The sequence below is a fragment of the Lepidochelys kempii genome, chromosome 3, assembly GCF_965140285.1.
Source record: "Lepidochelys kempii isolate rLepKem1 chromosome 3, rLepKem1.hap1, whole genome shotgun sequence".
NCBI lineage: Eukaryota > Metazoa > Chordata > Testudines > Cheloniidae > Lepidochelys > Lepidochelys kempii.
The window spans coordinates 139,331,301-139,356,659 of NC_136382.1; the positions used below are offsets into that span (position 1 = coordinate 139,331,301).

The 25,359-nt window shown below is 40.2% G+C and overlaps 1 protein-coding gene across 16 annotated transcripts in view; it reads right to left on the reverse strand.

Moving 5' to 3' along the window:
- Positions 1-25,359, reverse strand: part of RGS7 (regulator of G protein signaling 7) — a 429,184-nt gene that overhangs the window by 46,833 nt on the left and 356,992 nt on the right. For all 16 annotated transcript variants that reach the window (XR_012158164.2, XR_012158163.2, XM_073338225.2 and 13 more), the window contains exons 7-9: positions 18,796-18,860; positions 16,227-16,303; positions 16,045-16,126 (exon numbers count right to left, since the gene is read on the reverse strand). Coding sequence is in view for 14 of the 16 variants with exons in the window: in XM_073338225.2 (XP_073194326.1) it covers positions 16,045-16,126; positions 16,227-16,303; positions 18,796-18,860 (224 nt within the window). In the remaining 2 variants the exon portion in view is untranslated. The remainder of the gene's footprint in view (positions 1-16,044; positions 16,127-16,226; positions 16,304-18,795; positions 18,861-25,359) is intronic.

Consider the following 25,359-nt stretch of genomic DNA (forward strand, 5'->3'; position numbering starts at 1 on the left):
ATCCTTGAATTGTGAACACCAGAACTGGACCCAGTATTTCAACAGCAGTCACACCAGTGCCAAATTCAGAGGAAATATAAACTCACTACATCTCCTCAATATTGCCCTGTTTATACATCCAAGATTTGCATTAGCCCTTTGGCCCCAGCATCATACTGGGAACTCATGTTCATCTGATTATCTACCATGACCAAGTCTTTTTCAGAGTCACTGCCTCCCATAATACAGTGCCCCATTCTGTTAGTAATAATTAGCAGGAAGTTCTTTCCTGCTCGAAAACTCACAGGATTGTCCCTGGTATTCTTTCTATGGCCGAGGCTAATATTATAATTGAAAGTCTGTATGTGAACAGTCAGCATACACTACTCTGTTCTCCTAAACAATAAAACAATGGGTGTGACACAAGCAGAGTGGCATACATCGCACCAGAAGGAAGGAAACTGGGAGTGTATTAATTAACAGCACTGAAACTGATAGGGCAGAATATGTCTAATGACCTAGGGGCATTACTCAGATTTGGAGGGGAGATATTAAAAGTTCAGATCCAAATACAAAACATACTGAGAGTCACTTGCATCCCTTTTCCCACATTCCAACAACAAAGACTACAAAAACCCCAGACTTAAAATATTGTGTTAAAATAATAATGGTCTCATGCTCTGAGACATCCAGTCTCTTAGTGTGGAAAGTCCCTATGGGGAGAATCCACATGTATAATTCTGGCATTCCTGGACACACCTGTTCTGTGAATGAAGTACTTAAACATTCCAAGGCTATCCACCCAGCATCTTTCACAACCAGAAAGGCAAAAACAACCTCCAGAGTGGCCTTATACCCCTGTCTGGCATTCAGAGTTTTAACCTACAATCCTGAAGTTTTCTTAGGCTATACTTGGTTTTGCTGGTTTCCCTGCTTTCCCAGTCCTCCACAGAAACAGAACTCTGGTCAGAGAGTCATGCTACCTGATTTAATGCTGATTAATTCCCTTCAAGGCAGCGGGAAGAAACAAGGATTAGGATTTTCACCAGCGCTCAGTATTGGCCTAACTCTGCTGCCATTGAAGTTGACATTACATTTACTTCTCAAATTCCAACTTTAGATGCAATAGGACCACAAAATAATACTGGAATGACTAACATCCCAGTGACATAAGATATTACAATATTTTACAATTTTTCCATTTATATTCTTTTTTGAGGTCAGGAAATACATAAATCTCCCTACATAATGATTTAAGATCTCTAGACATAGGTACTGTATATCAAAGAAACCAACTCTTTAATATATTAAACTTAATACTTTTGTTTTGACTTTCATCCACAACTTTTTACATTACTGTGATAAATTAACATTTTGTTAAAACTTGACACATGGCATTAACAAGATTAACATTTTTCTCCTTAGTTACTAAGAATAAAAAAATACCCAGAAGTGAGCAAAAATCTTTGAGAAAGCATATTAAAATAGTATTGTAGTAGATTTAGAAAGGTATAATTTTCACCTATGAAAAAGCAAAAAATACAGTCTTCTAACTCAGAATATCTTGCAGCTCACTCTGAAAGTTGGGAGTTTAAAAATATTAAACCTTTTATAATTTGTTCCCGAGGCAGAATATTGTTCCCAAGGCAGAATATTCTGCTATCAATTTAGATAGTAAAGAATATATCTACTCTCGAATTAGGCCAATGGATGAAAGAGAAGGGGACAAATGCTTTCTGCAGTATCTTAAACCTTTTGCAACCACGATTTGATTAGTGCGCAGATTTACATATACCATACAAGTTTTTCCCCGTTTTGGTTTCTGCAGATGGACACTGCATCTTTCTTTATGTAGGAACAATCATCAAATGTCTTTGCAATTACTATTTTAAAAGCTTTTATATCATTTGAAGATTTCCCTAGAACAATGTAGAGTCTTTGTGGGAAACCCTTTATGGACAAAAACAACGAGGAGTCCGGTGGCAACTTAAAGACGAACACATTTATTAGGGCATAAGCTTTTGTGGGTAAAAAACCCACTTCTTCAGATGCCTGGAGTGAAAATTAGAGATACAGGCATGCAGGGGTGGGCAAATTCTTTGGCATGAGGGCCACATCTGGGTGGGGAAATTGCATGCAGGGCCAAGAATGTAGGGCTGAGGCAGGGGTGCGGGTGTGGGAGTGGGGACGGTGTTCAGGAAGGGGCTCAGGGCAAGCGGTTGGGGTAGAGGCGGGCTGTGGGGTGTACAAGGGGGCTCAGGGAAGGGGGTTGGGGTGCAGGGGTGCGGGATGTACGAGGGGCTCAAGGCAGGGGGTTGGGGTGCAGGAGGGGTGCAGAGTGCGGCAGGGGGCTCAGGGCAGGGGGTTGGGGTTCAGCAGGGGGTTGGGTGCAGGAGGGGTGCAGGGTGCAGCAGGGGGCTCAAGGCAGGGGGTGCGGGGTGCGGCAGGGGTGCAGGGTGCAGGGTGCAGGAGGGATTTGGGGTGCAGGCTCCGGCCTGGCGCCGCTTACCTGGAGCAGCTCCGGGTTGCCAGTTGCGCGCACCAGGGCAAGGGCATGCTCCCTGCACCACTCCGGGAAGTGGCTGGCCTCATGTCCCTGAGGCCCCTGACGGAGGAGGGACAGAGGGCTCCATGCGCTGCCCTCGCCTGTGGGTATCCCCCCCAAAGCTCCCATTGGCCGCAGTTCCCCATTCCCGGCCAATGGGAGCTGCAGAGGGGCTCCCAGTCCCTATTCAAGCCCAAATTAATGGTGTTAAGTTTGCAAATGAATTGTAGCTCTGTAGTTTCTCTTTGAAGTCTGTTTTTGAAGTTTTTTTGTTGAAGTATGGCTACTTTTTAAATCCGTTATTTAATGTGCAGGGAGATTAAAGTATTCTCCTACTGGCTTTTGTATGTTACCATTTCTGATGTCTGATTTATGTCCATTTATTCTTTTATGTAGAGACTGTCTGGTTGGGTACAGACTAACACAGCTACCCCTCTGATACTTGGCACCTTTATGGACAAAAATTTGCTCTTAATCATGTGCCTCCTTAACATAATAACTATGTTTTGAGCTATAATTAACACTAGCTGCTTTTCTTTTATGGTGCCTTTTTACAGGACCACCCTACTTTTGCTAGAGACAAGTTTTTCAATAGAGTTATGCTGCAAGGTTTCTATTTAGTGTATAGTATGTAAATTGTACACTAATATTTTAAAGAGTTTCCAAAAGATTTCCTGGAAGATTTGAAACCTAGTCTATATGATTAAGCACTATATTTATTTCCTGTAGAGCTTGGATACCGTATGGGGCAAATTCTTCCCTCAGTAAAACTCTAGCAACCCTGTTAATACCATTGGGAGTGGAAGAATATAACTGAGAACATAATTTGCCCTTGATATGTCTTGAAGTACTTTTGCCAAGTTTCTGTCAGATATTTAAAATCAAACTTAGCCCCTTTCTATCTATCATTTAACATTTTCCTTATCTCAGAGTGTGTATGGCATGATATTGATGATGAGAGACTTGGAGCCAAGGATTTATCACTCATACCAGGGAAAATTCACTGGAAAAAAATGTCTGCAACTCCACTAAAGTCGAAGGAGTTCAAACACTGCAAGACATAAATTTGGCCCATTGTAGGTGGGAGGATATTATTAATAGCTTAGACATGGCATTTACTATGAATTCCTCATGCTGACTAAGCCAGTATTTTTTAAAAATATATATTTAAAGCCTTCAGAGGTTAGTAACAATTTCAGCTAGATGTGACACAGAAAAAATTGGTAGTACATCATGTACTTGAATAAATTATCCTATACCAATTGGGAAGGCTAAGCACTGCAAACTTCAAAGACATGAGTATGTTATTAAGAAACTGGACAGAGGCAAGGATGGATGACTAAGCACTAGTACTAATCGGCAGGGCCAGATTTAGGGGCAGGTGACCAAGGAGATCACCTTGGGTGCCAGGTTTGGGGGGTACCAGGCACAGGGTGCTGTTTTCGCTGTGAGCAACAAAAGGGAAATGTATTGTCCTATGAGACACGGATAAATCATGCATCTAAATCATACATCAAAGCTGTGAAATGGGCTACAAATTCAATACAAAAGAAGGTAATAATTTTGCGGGGGGGGGGGAACGACACACACCAAAGATGCTCCTCACCTGGGTGCCATTTGGTCTAGGGCCGGCCCTGCTACTGGATACTACTGTTTAAGTTCCTGATGCTTGCTGGTAGACTGTATGGAGCTGCATTATCATATCATTCCAATAAAAAACACCTCTGAGGGATAAGGCATCCTAGCCTTGCCTAACAGCACCATCCCTGGAATTTTCACGAAAACATATCAGTAATGGGCCATTTGCAGAGACAATGGACTGTGAAAGAGCTTAGTCTTCCTGTGGATTCTCCTGACAGCCCAAGAGTAATGGCTGTCACAGTTCTGCAGAGAGACATGGGTCTGAGCCACCTGGTACTGGACTCACCCCTTGGAATGCCAGTGTTCTCCCACTGGGAGACAAAGGGTTCCCGCCATACACCAGAGCTATAGAAGGCAGGGGAGTGACATCATCATGGCTCTCCTCTGCCTCCCCACCCAAAGAGACACTGAAAAAAAATGGAAGTAAGACCTGAACTGAGGGGAGAAGGGTTGAACCCAGGCTGGGAAGGCATCCAGTCGCTGAGTGGAAATACTGAAATCTCTAGTGGCAAGCCAGTGCAGAGGCCAATCATAATTTCATGTTCAGGCCAGGGTCCTTATGAGTAATATAGAGACTACTCTTGACAACATTAATGTCATCTATACTCACAAGACCACAAGTAAATGAGCAGAAATGCTTGAGTGAGAAATGGAACAGAAATTGTCATAAGGTGAACCCAGCACAACCTTTTAAAGCACAGATGATAAGTTGCAAAGTGAAAAAAAGTCCTCTCCCCTTCCACTACAGACAAGCGTGTTACTGTAAGTTAATAAGTTTACCAACCTCGGGGCTCTCAGATGATTTATAGCTGTTATTATCTTGTGACAGATGATAAATGTCAGACGAATTTGATATACAGTAAAGTCTTAATCTTTTAGTAAGTGTCAAGAGTCAACATTAATGAATGACATAAGTGAAGTGGGAGACATCATCACTAAGTTTTCTGTCTCTCCACTACTCTTTTCAGAATGCATATGGACATCTTATAGATAATTCTCTATTATATCCCCCCAGCTTTTGAGCACACACTATTGGCACAGATACCTCCCTAGAACAAACAAATATTTGACTCAGCTGATCCCCCACCTGGCTTTGAACTGACACCTGGTTTCTAAGCATCAGGAATGGTGTCCTTTTAAGCTTTTACCTTCAGATCATTAATTAATAGATGACTCAGGAAGCATGGGACCAGCTTGTATGAAAAATTGCAACCCACTCTGTTTTAGTTTTACAATGCCATCACTTCAGCGATTCAAATGATTCATGGGTCTCAGGAGATCTTGGTCTGCATAACGTTAATTCTTGCCTGAGTAATATAAGACACATTTTTTAAAATCTTGAAACAGAAGTAAATTGATATTTGAGCTTTCATGATTCTCCAGTGAAAATGCTTAGGTAACACTGCATGCTGCATGGGGATTCTCTATGAAGTGTGGTGTGGGTGGATATTTTGGTATGTCACATTATTCTGTAACTAAAAATGGGCTGATATCTAAGCCTTAATGTTTAGAAACAGATTCAAACTTCCTCCGAGTTAAGGGACATTCAGATAAGGTGTTTTTGTTAGGTCCCACCTGGACTATGATTCCATTGAGAAGCAAATATAGAAAGAGAACATTTTAGTTGAATGAAGTGAGAATTAAAATGGCTACTGAAATATTTTGGGCATGACGTGGGAATTTCTAGATATTATGGTAGGTTTATGTGTCCACGCCATTAGACTCTTTCACATGCCCAGAACTCAAGGCTTATATGCTATTTAAGACCAGCTTCTGATCAGATGTATTGTTGTTCTTTTAAATTTTACCCTCTGACCATCTCCTGAGCCATCAGTGATCTCCTCTGTAGGGCATAAATGTAGCCTCTGAATGATACACCTTAGACCCATTTAAATAACAAACAGCAGATCCTGAGATTCCACTCAAATCTGCGTCTCTATGGCAGCATGCGTGATGAGGTTCGAATCAAGGTGCAATCCAGACCAGTGAGGGGTTGTGCCACCACGTGCCCTTGCAACCCTGGGTGCCTCACAATACTTTGCTGTTGTACTTCCCAGCCTGGGATACTCACAGCCACTCTACAAACATGCAGCTACACCCTGAGTGTCTGTGTATTAGCCAGCCCTGATACAGCAGTTCTGACCCCAGCAGCCTGCCCATAGCCCTGCTCTGGCTTCCACCAGCCTTGGTTACAATCAGCAAGGTGACTCCCAGTCCTGAATTTTCCCAAAACTGTGTGTTCTGTAATGTCCAGCCCTCTCCTGGACTGTTCAAAGAAATTTTAAGGTCCATTTGTTCCTCTAAATACACAAAACCCACCAGCTTATTAACTTAACTGGGGTAAATACACCCTTCCATTTAAACACTGCACTGAGTTGATTTATAGTAAAAATAACACACATGTATTAACAATAGGACATAGCTTGAATGATGCCAAGTAAAAGAAAATAAAGTTAGAAAGGGTTACAAGCAAATAAAAATGAAAACATGCATATACAACTTAAGCTGGCAAGGTACAAGCTTTGCTTAAGCAGGTTTCTCATCTATATTCACCTCCCAGAGACTTCAACACCCACTTGTTTGAAGGACCCATCTTTCTCAGCTTTCAAGAGCTCTGTTCCCTTGTGTCTGTCTAGTGATGGATACCAAAAATGGCTTTTCTGTGAGCTTCCCATCCCCCTGTATGATATCTGTGTAAATGGGACTTCCATCGTTTCTGATTCCACCACACTTAATTTACATAGGAGACAGGTAGATAGCTGTGACAGTCCCTCCTAACTGGGCAGACTATACAGCCAATGAGTATCCATTATTCCTTACATAGTGTTAATACATATAATTCACAATGATATTAATCACCAGCATGTCACAGACTTTACTCTATATACTTTTATAATACAGTATTATTGTATACAATTAGTTGATTCAATTGCTTATCACTTGAGGGTCAGCCCTCCTGTCTTTATAGACCAGTAAGCCTTTGCAATGTATTCATTAAGAAGTAAAACCCAGACTGAGCTTCTCTTTCCTGCTGGGTGTAGATGCCATGCTGTCTTCTCCCTGACTTGTTAGAGTGAGATTTGCCTCCACCCCTGGTTAGCCTGATGAGTCTGTTTATGCACTATGAATGTGTATTCTTGTTGTCTTTTAGAGCACTTTGTAAGTAACTCCCAGTTGGGGAAAACACATTCCTTTGTCTAGTGCAGACCTGTTTACCAGTCCCCTGCCTGACACACTTCAGTCAAAATTCTAGCATATATCCATAACTATTAATAGCCATCACGTACCTACACCATGCAAGAATATTAATAACTAGTGAGTCATTAGTTTTAAAATGATATCATACATATTTTGTACAAAGAGTATTACAACAGTGTGTGGGGTGTGAATACAGGGGTGCTTAGTGTCACAACATGCAGAGTAGTCCAACTGGATTTTCCAGTTTCATTCCCATTTATATCTTAAATTTCAAAAAGACCTCAGAGAAGTTTGGGTTATCCTTAATCTGCAAGGACCACGACAGATCAAAGCAAAGATACTTCCGAAGACAACTTATAGGCCACTTATTAAATCTCTGTATTTTTACACCCTTATTTCTTCAAAGCGATATATTGTGAACAGAAGCAGCAAACATGGGTGTTCTGCAGGTGAAGGAGGTGCAACTACATGATCCTTGGGATGAGCTTGTTGTCTGTTAGTTTGTTTGTTTGTTGTGTGCTTGTTTGCTATCTGCCTGTTTGAAGTTCATAGCATGGTCTGTTGCGGGAGCTGTGTGATGAGCCAAGTGGCTTGCTAGGCTAAATTGACTCTAAATTGACAAGACTCTATCTGGATATCCTTTTATCCATAATCTCTTTTGGATTCCTTGACAAGGGGACAGCGCTAACTCAGGAAGAACAGGAGTTTAAGAAGCCAGCTCCTGAGCAACTAGAGGAGCTAAGGAATAGGAGCAGCAAACAGGGGAGTTTTGCGAGGGAGTTATGATAGGGAGTGTGAGAGCCAGATACACCTAACTGACATACTCTAAACGTAGGCCACTAACTCCCTCACCCCCACACGTGGAAGCCCTCCCCCACAAAAAAAAAAACAAAGAACAAATGAACAACCCCCCTGCAAGAGTAAAAAATGCAGGCAGAAGTCCAGTAGCAGAGTGGTGGGTATCCAGCTTATTTCACTGAATGCAGCACGTATGATCTGGCCTTAGAGACCAGTTGTGGGCTCTTGAGACCAGAGTGGCAAAACTGGAAGAGCTAAGGAAGACAGAGAGGTTCATAGATGACATTTTAAGGGACACAGTAAAGTGGTCCAACCCCCAGTCTGACAACCCCTGCACTGTTAAGAAGGATGGAAGTCTCAAGGAAGAAGAACATCAAGATGGAGTGAAGGGAAATGATCCCATAGTCGGGACCCTCCTTCCAGATGACGTTGTGGCATCCTCTTGCACTGAGGCTACCTCTCCAGGGGAGGGACCCCAGATAGTAGAAAGACACAAGTAATAGTAGTGGGGAATAGATTTCTGGCATGTGATGCAATGTTTGAACCCCCGGGATCCAGGCATACCCTAGGGAAGAACTCACAAGGGGAGAACCCCTCAAAAAAAGGAGGGGGTAAGGGAGAAGTGTGTCTTTTTATTACATTAGAGACCCCCTTAATAATGAATAATTTAAAAAAAAAACCTAACAACTAAACTGAAATTAAACTAGACTAACTAAATTAAACTAAGGCTAAGGCTGGAATAAGTTATTCTTAGAAGAAGCCGTGCAAGAAACCATGCAAGCTGAGGCATATGAGAAAGAACTGAGGGTGGTTTGCATGTGTGGCTCTGTATGTCCTTGGTACAGGGCATAAGGATGCCTAGAGTTCATGTGTGGGACAAATGAGCATGGCTACCAAAAATCTCTGATCAAAGATGCATGTGCACCTGAAGGGGGGCACCCAAATGGACATTACACAAAGAAGAATTTTAGCTGCAGTAGAGAGACGTTTCTTATATGGGATAATTGCAATAAGGCTTGTTATTCTGCTTCTTTCAGGTCCTATCTTAAACATATATATATACACACATACACACACCCATAGCTTTGACTCCATGAGCCACTGCTCAGAACCTTTTAGGAATAAGAGGCTGAGATTTTCAAATGCACCTAAGGGATTTGGGTGCCCAATTCTGAGTTGAAAAGCGGGTACCCAAATCCACTAAACAATGAATACAACAGTTATTATATATGAAGTAAAATATAGTTGGAATACACAGATTTTATCAAATACTGCCAAAAGAATTCACTGGGTGCTTACACCAGAAGGGGATGCACATTTTGTTATTGTATATTTGCAAATCATATTTTCTGGTGCTTTTAAAATAATAGACATATATTTTGCTACAATCTGTGATTCCATCCCTGCTCCCATGGATATCAATGGCAAAACTTCCTTTACTTTCTTTGGAATCAGGATTTTTGTGTTGAAAAACTTTTTAAAGCAAATGGAAGAGAGATAATGTGAGGACAACAAAAAGTTGCAAAGGAAGGTTGCTCCCTTGTTTCTGCATAAATGTTGAGTTAAAGATGTTTATTCACCAAACTACAAACACTGATCATGAGGCAGTGTCGGATTATATTGATTTCACATTTATTTGATCCATAACAATTTCTAAATGCACTCAAGCAGCTTAAAAAGAGATTCTTGACAAACAAATGCTGTATGTTTAATTAGTGTATGTAAATGTTTGCTCATTGTACCATTAACTTGCTGCAGTCTGACTGGTTTAAAGGATAACCCTATTGTGTACATGTGCTTGCACTTGAAGAGAATGATATTTTAAAATACTGAATTTGATTTTATGGAGGTGAACAGTCTCTTGAGAGCTTTTGTGGCCAGTCAAAATTATGCTTTATAAAATTATGATTAGTAATACTAATCATCGGCCAAATAGACAGCAGCTACCTGAAAACATGACTGAACTTTAAGTCTTTCATTATTTAAAACTAGATTGGGAAAAGCACTAGAGAATCCACTACTGCACTGGAAGCAGGAGATGGACATACTTTTTTTGAAAGCTAATTTATTTTATTTTCAGGCTAGCACTGGTTGAAGGTAGTTTGCTTTAGATTTATAGTAACTACTGGTAATCTGATTGGTTGGCAGAAATTTGATTTTGGACACCAAATACACATACATTTATGCATACTGTGTTATTCTATATTTATCTGAGCTTTGTGATCATTAATATTAAGATATTGGCAATGCTGGCACATGACTCAGAAACCAGACATATTCAATTTTACTGATTAGGATCCAAAGTGAACTATTTTATGCACAGGCCTGTCTCTTCAATAGGAGGATAACTTTCTACAACAAGGAAGTCTGCCCCAACTGCCATTCTAGCAGGATAACAGGGAGTTTAGTGGCTTGTTGCCTTAATCTGATCAGCATTATTAAATCTGCCTTCTGCATTATGCAAGAATCTTTGAGACAATATTACTGATAAGCAGGGGGGAAAAAACAAAGAAAACCCACACAAAAACCCTGGAACTACTAAACTGATATAGGACCACAAAACGTGACGCATCTGCACTAGAATTTTACACAGGGCGATATTCCACAGAATTTTCATATTTATTACTCTACTTGGCTTACTTGCTGTTTGAACTGACTCTTACAAAACAGTTGACATCCCGTAAGTTTCTGTAATTATCTACCGTTCCTATAGATTCCATAGCTTCCCATTTTTGAATCATCCTAAATTTTCACTTGAACATTAAATGTCCATGGGGTTGCACTTCTTTTTGTAAGGGAGAAATCCCATTTAATAGCCATGCTATAATACTGTAAACCTACCAGCGGACAGTTATCACATTGATTGTAAAGATATTACACAACGGGTTAACTATAAAGTTTAAAAGACACACTATGTGCACCTGTTTCTATCTTGAACAGAATTGTCACAAGAATGTTGTAGATGTATGCACGTGCCATAAACACTAACTGTATGCCCAGAATAACATCTTTTACAAAGCTTTGTTTCATTACCCATGATGCAATTTAGGAGACTATACCAACTGCAGCTTTGGGAGTGCTAGCTGCCTAATGGACAGGTGCGTTACCTATGGTCATATACACATATGTGCATATAGGACATGAACTAGTAGGCTGAGGAATCACTCAGAGGGCTGGATGGCATGATTTATATTTGCTTCATTTAAATTGTTTGAAACCTTTTAAAATAAATAACATGTTAGAAAAATATTTTATGGCTAAAAAATCGTATGGGATTTGTAGTGTTCAAAGAGGTATTCCCTTCCCCCCTCCCCCCCCAAATTAAACTCAGCATTTTGTAATGTCCTATAAGATGACCTTGAAGGACAGGGTACTGATACATAAAAATACCTACGACTCTCCTGCTAAACTCTAGTGAGATGGTAACTCTACTTAGTACGTCAGTTGTTGAGGATGGGATAATGGAATGCCACACTTCATTAGGGTTTTATTTTTATAGTTTAACTTAAAACAGGGTTAAACATAAAATGGAAGCTTGCAGCAAATTTAAATATGGAGGAAAATTGAGGGGAGGTGGCAGCTACTTTAAAAAGAGAAATTTCCATCGTATTGGACTGTTACCAAAATCCAATCCTATGAAAGGTCAGATTTGATGGAAATCCTGAGGAAAAAAGATCATGTTGCTGATTTTTGCACCATGGATAATTTCAACACCCCTTCCACATCTGCCACCACCGAAGGTGCTACAGTTAACAATTACACATACTCTGGGCACATTGCCTTTCTTCATGACAAAAAGGCAATGTTAGAGGGACAATGTCTCTCGAAGACGCCGGGATCAACATGGTTTTCTGAAAATAATTTGCTTTCATTTAAAGATTTATAGATTATTTTAAACAGCAAGAGATTATTTCCCCCTATATCAGGACACTGATAAATGAATTTGAATACTAAGTACTGTCCAGCAAGACTTTGCATTTGAATGAGATTCATTTGAAACCTAGCAAGTAAAGTGCATTCATTGAAGGGTTTATGGCAGCAAGTTAGCTATGTGTCAATTGTCCTTGATCATTACCTAAAAGAGTTAATCTCACAGCAAGCACAGGAAATACTGTTCTGTAGTGGGTTGGAGAACATATCAGGGGATTTACTGTTTTAATACCTGTTTGCGCAATTTAAACAAGCTGTAAGATTATGGATTTTAACTGAGATAATGATTCGGGAAGGTTATGCATTCTTTTATAAAAACATTAATCAGAAGTTTGATATTTTCTTTTCAAACAAGAATAACCTCTTAATTTATTTTGCCTTGAAAAGAACTGACCTCCCTGAGTATAGCTTGATTTATAAACCCAGTTGACTAATGTGCTAATCTTTCTGACCAATTCTTTGTGGATTTCTTTAGTCCAATATTTGTAGAAGTTGTAGAAGTTGGTGGTACTGTTTCTGGGGAACACGTGGAAAAAGAGGGGGCTGTTACTAGGTACAACAGCTAGCAATACAACACAATAACTGGAAAATATGGAAATGAGACAGATTATGCCTGAAAATAATTTTATATAATAAAAGTATTACAATAGATCAGTGGTTTTCAGCCTTTTTTTCATTTCAAATGAACCCCTAAAGTGTTTCAAATGAAGGTGCAGACCCCTTTGGAAATTTTAGACATAGTATGCGGAGCCCTGGGGTCTGCAGAGCACAGGTTGAAAACCACTGCACTAGACTGAATGTTAAAATGGAAACCAAGCAGTGCAATATCAAAGACATTCTCTTTCTCTCTAAATAACAAATGTAAGCACAAACAACCCAGTTTGAAAAAAAATCCTCCACTAAAGACACTTTCTTTGAAACATCAATCAGGTTTCATCATTTTCTAAGCAAAACCTTGGAAAAAGACATCTACAGTATCTAATCACCACACCAAAAATAATTGCCTTAATCATTTCCAGTCAACCTTCTATACACAATATAGCACAGCCTTCTGTAGGTTACAGAGTGCTCCCCTTGGTCTGAGCACACACCTCTCACAGAGTTCCACCATGAGCTGGAGACATTATTTGACCTTTATGTGGCAAATCAAATGATCTTTCCCCAGCAGACTCTGGATCACTTTTCTTCATCTTAGTGCTGTAATTGATATGATCAGCTATGACATTATTTTTGATCACCTGATACAGTTCCATTTCTGGAACTTTGTTCTCCTGGTTTCACTCTTATTCAACTATGCTTATGTGTGAATCCCACTTCTACATTCCACCACTACAATATCTCCCTGGATCCACATCTTGACTTCTTCCTCTTTTCTAAATCATCATCATCTCTGGCCATCTATTTTCTGAAATCATATGTGGATATGATTTCTAGTTGCTAGCTGAAAAAAGCCAATTGTTTTTTCATAAAAAAATTACAGAGTGACGGGAATTGTTTTATTCAAAATACCCTACAAAATGTTTTCCTTTTTTCAAACCATAAACTGAAATATTTTATGGTTTTCAAAAACTGTTCTCAGTAATAATTTGTAATTTTGGGTAAAACTCTTTCATTTTTCAAAAACTAAACCAAAAAAACGTATTTTTTTAATGATTAACCAAACGTTCTAATCTAGACCTAGAAATGTTCAGGTTTTGGTTTACAGCTTTTCATTGACTTGCCTGTGCAAATTTTCTTTTTAGTCGAAAAGCCATTTTTCAAAGAATTTTTTTACCAGCCCTTGTACACACAAATCTGTATCACCTTCACGATTTCAACCATGTCTTCATTTTCTCTCTCTATCAAACTTACCTACTTCTGAGTCTGATAGGACTGAATTCAACTCAGAGTATCCAAAACTACTATCCTACTCATTGGAAAGAAAAGCCATTTTAACCAAATCTTCAATGCTTCCCTCTCCATCTTCTCCTCAAATGTCATGCTATCTTGACAGTCAGGAACTTAGATTTCTGATTTAGACCCAAAATCCTTTTGCAGCCCATACACCTAGGTCTGTCTAGTCAAATTAGAAACATAATCTCACACAGGCACATTTGACGATGATTAAGGCCAAGCTTTTATCACACTTTGTTTGCTCTCATCCTGGCTCCTGTAATTTATTCCTTTATTGTCTCTTTATATCTTTACTTTTCTAACTACAGTGACTCTTCCCCCAACCCAGATCTGGAAATAGGACACATCTTTGCCAGTCTCCAAAATCTTTACATCCATTTCAGAATCTAGTGCAAAAGTCTCTCTTAGATAGCAAGATTACCTGAGCCTGTAGAGTTGCTCCTAATCTTTTAGAGCTTCTCAGAAATTCCCTGATGGAAGGCTGATAGATCATAATAGTTATTTTCATGGAAAATATTCAATTTCAGTGAACTTGTGATGAAATCCCTCCTGCCTGGCTTTCTACTAGCTCATCTGTCCAGCTCCTGACTCTTTGGCAGCCCAGCTGATGGGGAGCTTAGACCCTGGAAGCTTTCCTGCTTCGCTAGGGTCCCTCCATTCCCAGGCTCCTGACTCATTTACAGCTCAGCAAGCAGTCTGATGAGGAGCCGGGAGCCCTGGGCGTACTGGTTCCAAAGCTCTCAGGTTTGCAGGTGTTCAGCAGAAGGGGCTCTCAGGGTCTGCTTCTGGGGGATCACCCCCGAACCAGGGCTCCATTTCCTTTTTTGGAGAATTTTGAAATGTTTGGTTTTCATTCCAAATGTAAACAAAACTAATTTTTATTAAAATGGTCCATGAAACAGAATCACCTTTCTCTGAATAGCGCTATACATTTTTCTGTTCTTTAGCTCATTGCTATGGACAGCAAATACCAAGTATCTTTCTATCCTTCCTTCTTACTTCTCCACAGTTGGTGGAAATACTGCTCCTATGCTATCCTATGTTATGCTCCTCAACTGTAACAGTTTCCATGTTTTTCTCCACTTAACATTTATTTTAAATTGTCTTTCCCCTAATCTCACCACACCCTCTCTCAAACAAATAAATCAAACTTGAGTTTGGTGCTTCTCCAAGCTCATTCATTCTCCTTGAAAATTCTTCATAGCACCCTCTCCAACTCCTCTACCACTGCTACCACCCTAATTTTACTGTCTAAGAGTAATCAGTGGAATGCTAGTTGTATTTTTAAAATGCCTACAGTTGTAGTAATTGAAAATTCTATTAACAATTAAGAACTTTCTATTTTTGTAAGTAGGATTTTTATCCTGTCAATGTCCTTCTATAGATAGCAGTGCAAGATGCACTCTGTATGCTATTTAACTGGCATTGATGTTAGGCTTCTCCTCATGTGCAAAGGAAGGAGAGAACTTTTTGTTCTCTACATATGCTGCAATGGTCCAAATACAATGTTGCCAGCACTCACGATTTTATTGCAAGTTCTGTGATATTTGGTGATTTTTCTTCAAGCCCCAGCACCCAAAAATCAACTGATTACACGACAATTTCAAGTTCCATTTTTTAAAAAATCCTTCATGGTTGTGGAGAAAAGCTTGGAAATGTGACCCAAGTGCACCCTAAAGGCTCAGAAATCAAACAGAAAGAACAAGAAATGTAAATTAAAAAAATCACATTATTTTTAAGCCAGTCTTGTGATTTCTGGAGTCCTGTCTCATCAGTTTTGAATGCTTTGAGTTGACAATAGCTGAATCAAATACATTTTTCTGATTTAAAAAATCCAGCCACACCATATCTCCATATCCAGAAAACAGCACTGAACCTGGGCATATCTGTGATGCTTGAGTGGAAAAAATGTGAATAGACCACATGCCACCACCAGATCTGTCCTCCCAAAACAAAACAGATGCCCCTCTCTCCTGCTCCCAAATCACAGCTTTGCATGGATTTCCATGTTTATCCTTTGAAATTCTTACAATCAACAGAAGTTCCATATGTTTACTTACCACCGGTCTGTGTACATCCCAAAATGCTCGCTCCTGGCTATCAAGGATTTTCCTTTCTATCTTGTCTCTTTTCTTGTCCACTCTGTCAATGTTGCCATATATTTAAGACAAACAATGTTAATTGTAGTGCTTCCAAAATCAGTCACAGACAAATCCAGCAATAAAACTTCAAAGGAACTTACTTTGCTTGTGCTTCAGCTTGCATAAAAATAAACTCCCACTTCCGGGCAAATGATCGCTGTAGCCTGGCCAAACTCTCCTGAAAATACAGTGTAAATGACTTTAACTGTGCTTTAAGTTATTCATTATCTAACAGTTTTTAGACTGTCTTCAAAACCTCCAAAGATGATGTTGCACTCAAAAGCCATAATGCACAGGCTAGTGTAAATGTAATCTATTTATTTGGTGGAAAGTGTCTGACACAGTACAGGATAGAACACAAAGTGTACATTATCTGTGCCCCCATCTCTTTAAGGTTTGGAACTCTGCTGAAAGGTATGGACACAGTTCTAGTGAGTTGGGTCGGTTGCTGCAGAGTTTGGCACTTCCAGAAAAACACAATAGCACCAACTTTTGTGGGTGTGTTGGTTGGTTGATTATTCCAAATATTTCAATGAAATGCTCCAACTTTGAACCATAGCGAGGTCTGGACATTTAGCAATGACATTAACTTGATACTGCCATTGATTCACACTAAAACCTCCATTTGTCTTCTACATGAGCTGTTTGTGTTGTATACTATAAGATGACTTTAGCTGGAACATTAGAAAGATATTTTGGGAATACAAACTTCTTCTAAAGAAAATTGACCATTGGTCATTGTGACAAAGTTCCTGCTCTACCTTGGTGGGTCTTGCGCTTATTGGCGGATTTTCTCTCTTGAAGCTTCACGGCAGCCCTCAGCTTGGCCGTTTTTCTGAACCCACAGTCCAGGTTGACTGCTCCTGTGTCTGACCAGGAGTTGGGAGGATTTGGGGGGAACCTGGGCCAGCCCCCTACTCCGAGTTCCAGCCCAGGGCCCTGTGGAATGCAGCTGTCTAGAGTGCCTCCTGGAACAGCTGTGCGACAGCTACAACTCCCTGGGCTACTTCCCCATGGCCTCCTCACAACACTTTCTTTATCCTCACCATAGGACCTTCCTCCTGGTGTCTGATAATGCTTGTACACCTCAGTCCTCCAACAGTCCGGGTTCTCACTCTCAGCTCCTAGTGCCTCTTGCTCCCAGCTCCTCACACACACACCAGAAACTGAAGTGAGCTCCTTTTTAAAACCCAGGTGCCCTGATTAGCCTGCCTTAATTGATTCTAGCAGCTTCTTGATTGGCTGCAGGTGTTCTAATCAGCCTGTCTTAATTGTCTCCAGAAGGTTCCTGATTGTTCTGGAACCTTCCCTGTTACCTTACCCAGGGAAAAGGGGCCTACATAGCCTGGGGCTTATATAGCTGCCTTCTATTACTCTCCTATAGCCATCCTGCCTGACCCTGTCACAGTCATATATGACCATTGGTCATATAAAAAAATGTTTGCAGACTAAAGCTGTCTATTATTGTATAGAACATTTATTTAATAATATTTTTATGAGACTTGGCATAATTCAGCACTCAGATATGCTGGTAAATCTTGAGCAACTCCACTGGTTGAAGTAGAATTATTCTGAACTTTCATTAATGTAAATGGAAGCAGAATTTGGTCTACTGACTTCAAGGGAGTTTCAGGTACTCAATTTCTCCCTGTGCCCCCCGTTTTGTGTTAATTATAGTGAGGTTAACTGAAAAAATGCCTGGGAACTTGCTATCAAATAATCTGACTGAAACTGTATTACATATTTACTGCAGAAAAGTAAAGGGATATGTCTTCATAATTCAATCAATAACCCACATACTCTTATAAAGATACCATGGGCCATACTCATCCTGCTGTAGCTCTTTTGGCTTTAGCAGAGTTACAGCAGGGCAAAAATTGGCCTAGTATCATTAAAACTAAGGGTACAATTTTCAAAAGCACCGAAGTGACTTAAGAGCCCATTGAAAGTATATGGGTCATAGACACTTAAGGTCAGATGTCTAAAGGTATTTATGTGCCTAACTCCCATTGATTTCAGTGATTACCTTTAGAAATCTGGCCCTGTCTAGGTCAGTTTTGAAAATGGGACTTGACTCTTCTTGACTTGAGTCCTTTCGAAAATTTTAAGCTAGATCTTTAAATATATAATTGGAGGCCTTACACACTGTAGTACAGTTCTGGCAGACATTGGGACATATTTGATTCCGACTGCATGGGATTGGTGAACAGTTCACCGATGCTGGGAAAAGGATCTGTGCACAATTGGATTAGAGATGGGCCCAAGTCTTAGTTCCCAAACACCCCTGAACTTTGGGGAGGTATGAATTCAAACTTTGCTGCTGGCCCCCCTCTAAGGCTTGTTGCACCAACAACCTGGATCCCAACACCCCAAAACCATGGGAACATTTGGGATTTGTTTCTATCTCTATTCATAATGCACCAACTCAATCTTCATTGCTTAATATAATACAGCAGGCTCTCATGTACAACAGCATTTATGGATTCTGAAACACTAGCACTTGAGTGCCCGTTGTCACATGCCTCGACACAAGTTTAAACTGCTCAATTTATAAACTGCTGCACTATAAAAAAGCGGTGGCCTTTGTTTCTCATGTTATCCTACATTCTGCTGAGCTTGGAAATCTCATTTATTTGACATCTCAGTTCCAGGAAAGGCTCACATACTCACTGCTTCATAGTCTGCTAGCTCAAGCCGTGCTTTGTTTTGCATTGTTCGCTTGCAGAGGTAAACCGCTAGAACACACAGAAAAATAAATCAAATCAAATCAATCAATCAATCAATCCTTTCTTGCTATTTCATAAACATCCATGCCCCAGAAATCAAGATCTCAAGGTCATCCACATTCCACATTGACGTGAACTGGTAGGTTTTTTACCTCTGTGTTTCTCCCTCTATAGCACTGTTGGATTAGCCACTGGATCAACGAGGTCCGTGCCCAGGGCCCTGGCCAGTTGGGGGGGCCCAGAAAAATGGGTGCCCCCGGCACCCTGACCCGCTCCATCTGCCCGGTGCTCCTGCTGGGATGCGGGGGCTTGCCCAGCTCCCCCTGCCTGCCCAGCACTCCTGCAGTCCCCACATCCCAACCCCACTCCTGGGCTGGAGCGCCGGGCAGGCGGGGCAAGCCCCCGCACTCCAACCCCATTTTCCTGACAGGAGTGCCGGGAGGGGAAACCAGGGGGACTGAAGGCAGAAGGGGTGGAGTGGGGAGGGGCCCCTGCACTTGCTCTGGCCCAGGGGCCCCACAAAACCCTAATCCGCCCCTGTTCTATAGTCAATTTTTTAGAACAAGGAGGTCAATACATACAAGGGTATTTTTATTGAAGTGTAGCTTCTGCAAAAGCGATTAATGGCATAATTATTTAGCTCACTTTACATTATAGCAGTAATAAACAAAATGTTGGAGGTGAAGTTTTGTTTTTGTTTTTTTGTTTTTCCAGGAAATAATTTGTTAAAAAGCTAAATGGCCCCTTATCTTTAAAGTATTGCATATGGACTAAAAGAACCAAGAGGTTTATCAGGAGGCGCTGTCCTATTTCACTAGTAGAAGGGTTTTCTTTATTGTTTATTTATACATTATTATTTTCCCATTGCACAGACACTAATCTACATCAACAAGAGAAACTCACAATTAAAAAGAAAAAGGGAACAATACAAATAAAAATAAAGACTCAAAGTATCACTCCAATATATCTATAAGAAAAAATAATGTGGGAGTGAAAATGAAAGAGTAGGAGCATACCTTTACATGCAACATTGGGAACAAATTTAGTCTTATTTACATTGGGGCAAATCCAAAGTAATTTCACTGACTTTGGCAGCGCTGTTCTGGATTCACACCAGTGTAACTGAACAGAATTTTGCCAAATATATTACAAGCAACAAATGCTGAAAAGAAAAGGGTTAAAAATCAAACTAAGGTGAGACAGAGGACAGATGTTAACATTACTCACTAAGTCATTACATTAATGGCTTGATCCTCCAGAATCCTTTATGCTTCCAAAATTCCTATTGAATTAAACTGCAAATCCTATACTTTTCATTTAGGGGCAAATCCTATCCTTCATTTCAAGCCTGTGTAACTGGATTCAGTACAGGTGACTCCTCCAGAAATGAGGTGTAGGGTGGGGCAGAATTTTCCCTCACAAGGCTGAAGAGAAACATCATAACCTTTTCATGCCTCCACAGACCCATCCCCTCTGTGGGGTATCGTGGCCTTTTGATTTGATTTGTATAGGCAAGAATCCACCAACCCCATCCATGGACTCTATGCTGGGGACATAGAGCCCTCACAGAGCTAGGCTCCAATATATTCTGAGGGAAGGAATCCTGGCCCACCCATCCCCATCCCTACATAGAAAAATGAATTTCCACTGCTGGCACAGATAGATAAGATTTGCATCTAAGAACTCAATCCTACAGTCCGTACACAAGCAAAAGTCCCTTGCACATATTCTAATCTTGTAGTTTAAGGAGGCCAAATCAATAATACTTAAGATTTCCAGAGACAAAATTCTCTTCAGACAAAAGAATAAATCTTAAAAATAGTTTCAGTCTGACTTGCTCCTTCAGCTCCAAGGCATTCTATTATTTCACTGGGATCACACAGGGTGAAAACCAGAAGAGAACATACATTCATTGCAAGTGCCTCTGAGCTGTAACTGGGCTCCAGATATTACTTAATGGAAAGAAGAATTAAAATTTGATATCTATGTTACTTTTTCTGTTCTCTTCTCCATTTGTATTCTTTCCATTTTCTTCAAAAGCGTTACCCTCTGCCTTCTCTGATATTCCCTCCTCAGGTACTACAAAGATATATCTATTTGTCACACATAATTTAGCAGGCTGAGGTACAGAACTTAACAGCCCCAGTTTCATTGCATATTTAAAGCACCATACATTTATACTCTTGCCTTAGGGTTTGTTCTGAAATCTAGGAAAGAGAATAAGTGCTGAATTCTGGCTCTTCTCACTGAGTTGAATGGTAGCTGCTGGTACATAACTGAGGGCGGAATTGGGCTCTCATTACAGTCCATCTTTTTTTTTTCTTATTGCTTTCAAAATTATTTTCTTAACTGACGGATCCAGGAAAAAACTCCTGTCAACATTAGCTCGAAGACATTGTGAGGATTATTTTTAAAAAATGTATTTATTAAGATGAGCGGAGAGGGTTCCAGGAACTCCATGAGCTGAATTTAAGCCTGTCAGGTAACCCTAACAGCTCTTTAAATATAAATACAAAACTCCCACTCTCTTCTTTTGCTTGGCCTACTGTAACACTAATATTCTTAGAAGATAGTCACCCAACCTATTTTCAATATATTTATTGTACTTTGTTCTTTGTCATCAGCCTAATCTCCCTTTCTAAAGCAGTTATTTCTTCAGGATCATAATGTCCATAGCAAAACAGACCAATGATTCACTTTTGTCTGGCAGCCTTTCTTTGGCTGTGTCCAATCCAAGATGTGTCAACTGAAGGTCTGAACACCCCACAATCTGCCTAATTCGGCTACACCAGGGCAATTTCATGGTGACCCCAAGATAAACAGTACTGGCCCACACAAGTGTAATAGTCTAATCCTGTTTCAACATTTACTATCTGGAGTAAAATGAAAAGGGCTAACAATTCTCATGCTTCCAGACATGTGTTCATCGCAGATCAACGGGACTGCTTATGTAAGTGCTACCTAACTTGAGCAAGAGTTGTAGATTCAGGCCCCTGGCATAACTCTTAAATGGTTATAAAGATCCAAAAAGACGAACACAATATCATGTAGGGAACTTGAGATGCTATAGGATACTTTCCTTCAATGTAAATAACTTTCTGTAGCCTCAGACTAAAGATTCTTTATTTCCAAAGTAAATCAATTTCAACAATAAAAGTGATGTGACACCATATTTGTATGGTGTGTAGGTAATTTTGGGACTTAAAGAAGTGAGGTCCATTGAAATGAGCTTCATTAGAGAGGTATGACACCTGGAGATCAGTGTCTGATCCTGAAGCATGAGGATTATCAGCCTTTGTCATTTTACCCCAGTAAGTAAATTTCAGAACAGGATTAGATTCCTTTAATTAAAACATCTGCTGTTATACTACGTTATTTGTCTCAGTAGTATCTTGTGGCAACGAGTCCTGGACCTGTCTCCTTGAAATTTCCATCTGACTTCTTTTTAGTATGCACATTTCTGAGCCAGGACTTCAAAATGGTTACGTTTATCCCTAAAGCCTTTCCTCCAGGGTATTAAAATGTTTCTCTTATTTTAGGAGTCTAATGATTATACCATCTGGCCTTTTTTATGCTCATTAAAATTCTTTCTACATTTCAGTGTACTTAAGGCAGAGTCTAAAGTGTGCCCGTGAGGATTTATCTATCTGAGAAGTATGACATCTCTGCTGATGCCAAGGCAGAAGAAAATGATGCTCAAGGACAACTTCAACTCTTTGGTTCAATTGCCCCCCATCCCATCATTGTGTTGCCAGCACTCTCACTTTTAACATGAATGCGGCCATTCTGGGATATTGTTAAGGGCTTCTTGTGGAAGCAGCAGCTCAGGAATTTGAGCTGAATTGTTTGCGGTTTCCCAGACAATACTACTATTTTAACTTTTCGAAGCATACTTTATCCATAGACGTCAAGGCCCTTTACAAAAGAAGATAAATATCACCCTCCTTTTACAGAAGAGAAAATGGAGGTGCAGAGAAGTATTTTTTTTTCCTTAAGAAGAATGGGAGTTGGAGTTGAGGAAAATATTTATTGCAGCATCTCTAAGGCACTGATTGCACAGTACTTCCCAGACTTTACTTTGTCCCATCTGTAACAATAGTGGTTTGCAGTTACTACAGTCGGTGAAGCCTGGCTGGTAGTGCATGGAGAGGGAGTAAATAAGTCAACTGTTTTCCTCCTTTCTTCCAAAGCAGTCAGTCATAAATAGCTGGTTCAACAACAAGGTGAGAGGCACACGGGCATAATTGGGGGGGACGGACATTACCCCCCCCCAAAAAAATACAAGCCTCTGGCAGGCACAGAATTTGCACCTCCAGTGCACGCCCCCATTGGCCTGACTGGAGCTGTCCCACCAAATATAGAAGACAAACTACTCCTATGGAGAGGCAGACCAGAGTGCCCACTATTTTGAATTCACGTTTCTGCTGTGCATGCATACATAGCTAGAGCTGGAAGTATGATCTGTAGGAATGCTTTTAACAACAAAGGCCTCTTATTTTTACATATACTTTTTTTTGGGGGGTGAGGGGTCAAGTTGACAAATTTAAATAGGTGGGATGCCCACAAGGAGACCACCATGTGGTCAGAGGTGCAGTTACCTTGGAAACTGTTCTGCTCTACAAACTGGTCATTTGGCTCTATGGAAAGCCTTTAGAATACTAGTGGCACCTTAGAGACTAACCAATTTATTTGAGCATAAGCTTTCGTGAGCTTATGCTCAAATAAATTGGTTAGTCTCTAAGGTGCCACAAGTCCTCCTTTTCTTTTTGCGAATACAGACTAACACGGCTGTTACTCTGAAACCTTCAGAATACTACTAATTGCACTGAGGAGAACTAAACCTATTCACCAAACAGCATCATGTGCTAAACTCTAAGTTACATATGGCATATGTGACTGCATAAGTGACAAGATAGGGTCCTAAACATCCTTAGGGCCAATCATGAAGCAAATTCTGCCATCAGCTACAAACTAGTTCAAAGCAGTCAAAAACGGGATTATCACTGGTGAAAGATCAGAATTTGGCCCATTCATTTTCAGCATCTCTTACAATAAAGCCACAATCTCATTGGAAGTAACCAAATGCAACAGAGTACTTCATAAAAATTACTTGATATAAAAACAAATGATATATAATGTAACAAAGCCTGATTCGTAATCTCAGTTTGCTAAACATGGACTGCAACATACAATCTTATTTTAGTGCTTGTATACTTTAACATGATTTTGCAATCAATGTGATTGCCTTCCAGTAAAACAAATTATATAGTTGTAGCACTAACATATGATTTAGAACAGATTGGAGTACCATGGAAAAACAGAGCTTGAGTAGCAACGTTTTTAAAGACCGTATCAATGAGCAATGTTCCACAAATTTAGATGACCAAGGTAATTTAAATGTACAAGGAAACAGAATAATGCCACACTCAAAGGGATGTCATAGAGCGCTGGACTGGAACCCATAAGACCTGGATTCTAGTCTCATCTCTGCCACTTCAGTACTGGGTGACCTTGGGTAGGTCACTGCATCTCTCTATGCCTCCATTCTCCATCTGTAAAATGGGGATAATGACACTGCCCTGCTTTATAAAGCACTTTGAGGTCTACTGGTGAAAAGTGCCACATAAGAGCTAGGTATTTATATTAGTATGTTTGTTCTCTTCCCCTGAACTTACTTTTCTGTTTGCTTATTTTCAGTAGGGTCGTGCTTTCTGAGGCACCCAACATGCAGTGACGGTTTTTCCAAACTACTAGACATAAGCCCCACTTTAAACCCGCATCTGTCTGGGCAATAAGGTAAGAATCTATTTAAAACAATGATAACTCAACTATTCGGCCCATCTACACATCATCTAGGAATGAGCCTCCCATCCCATTTCCATTCCACTTATGCCAGTGGGGCTCACACTAGTACTCTAAATATAATAGTGCACACGGTGCTTTGAAGTTGCAGCTTGGGCTGAAGCGTGAACTCTGAAGTCTGGAGCGGGGAGGGGCTTGACAGCCCCAATTCCAGTCCAAGCCACAACTTCAAAGTGCCATCTACACAGCAATTTTTAGCTGACGTTAGCACACCCTGCTAGCACAAGTCTTTGGGCCTGGGTGTAGACGTACCCCTCAACTTCAATGGGAATTGAGCTAATGAATTGCTATGTTGTTTTTGAAAATCTCACCCACAATAACTGAGTTACAAAATGTGGGCAACTTGACAGCTCAGCAGTAAAATCACTGAACATGTCTCATTGATGTATGATGCCTCTTAGCAACAGCTTTTAAATATATTCAGCCACAATAACCCATTTTCAGGGTTTAGCCATTTTCAACTCTCAACTGCTTAATTATCATTTAAAGCTCATGTAAAGCCCCTGCGGGGTTCGGTTTTTTTATTTTATTTTTAAAGAAAACCATACAGATAATTATGAGGTTTCACACTATGAACAAGGAAGAGAACTAATTTTATACATTACATACACTCATTTAGTGGAAAATCCACAGCTCCCATTCTAAA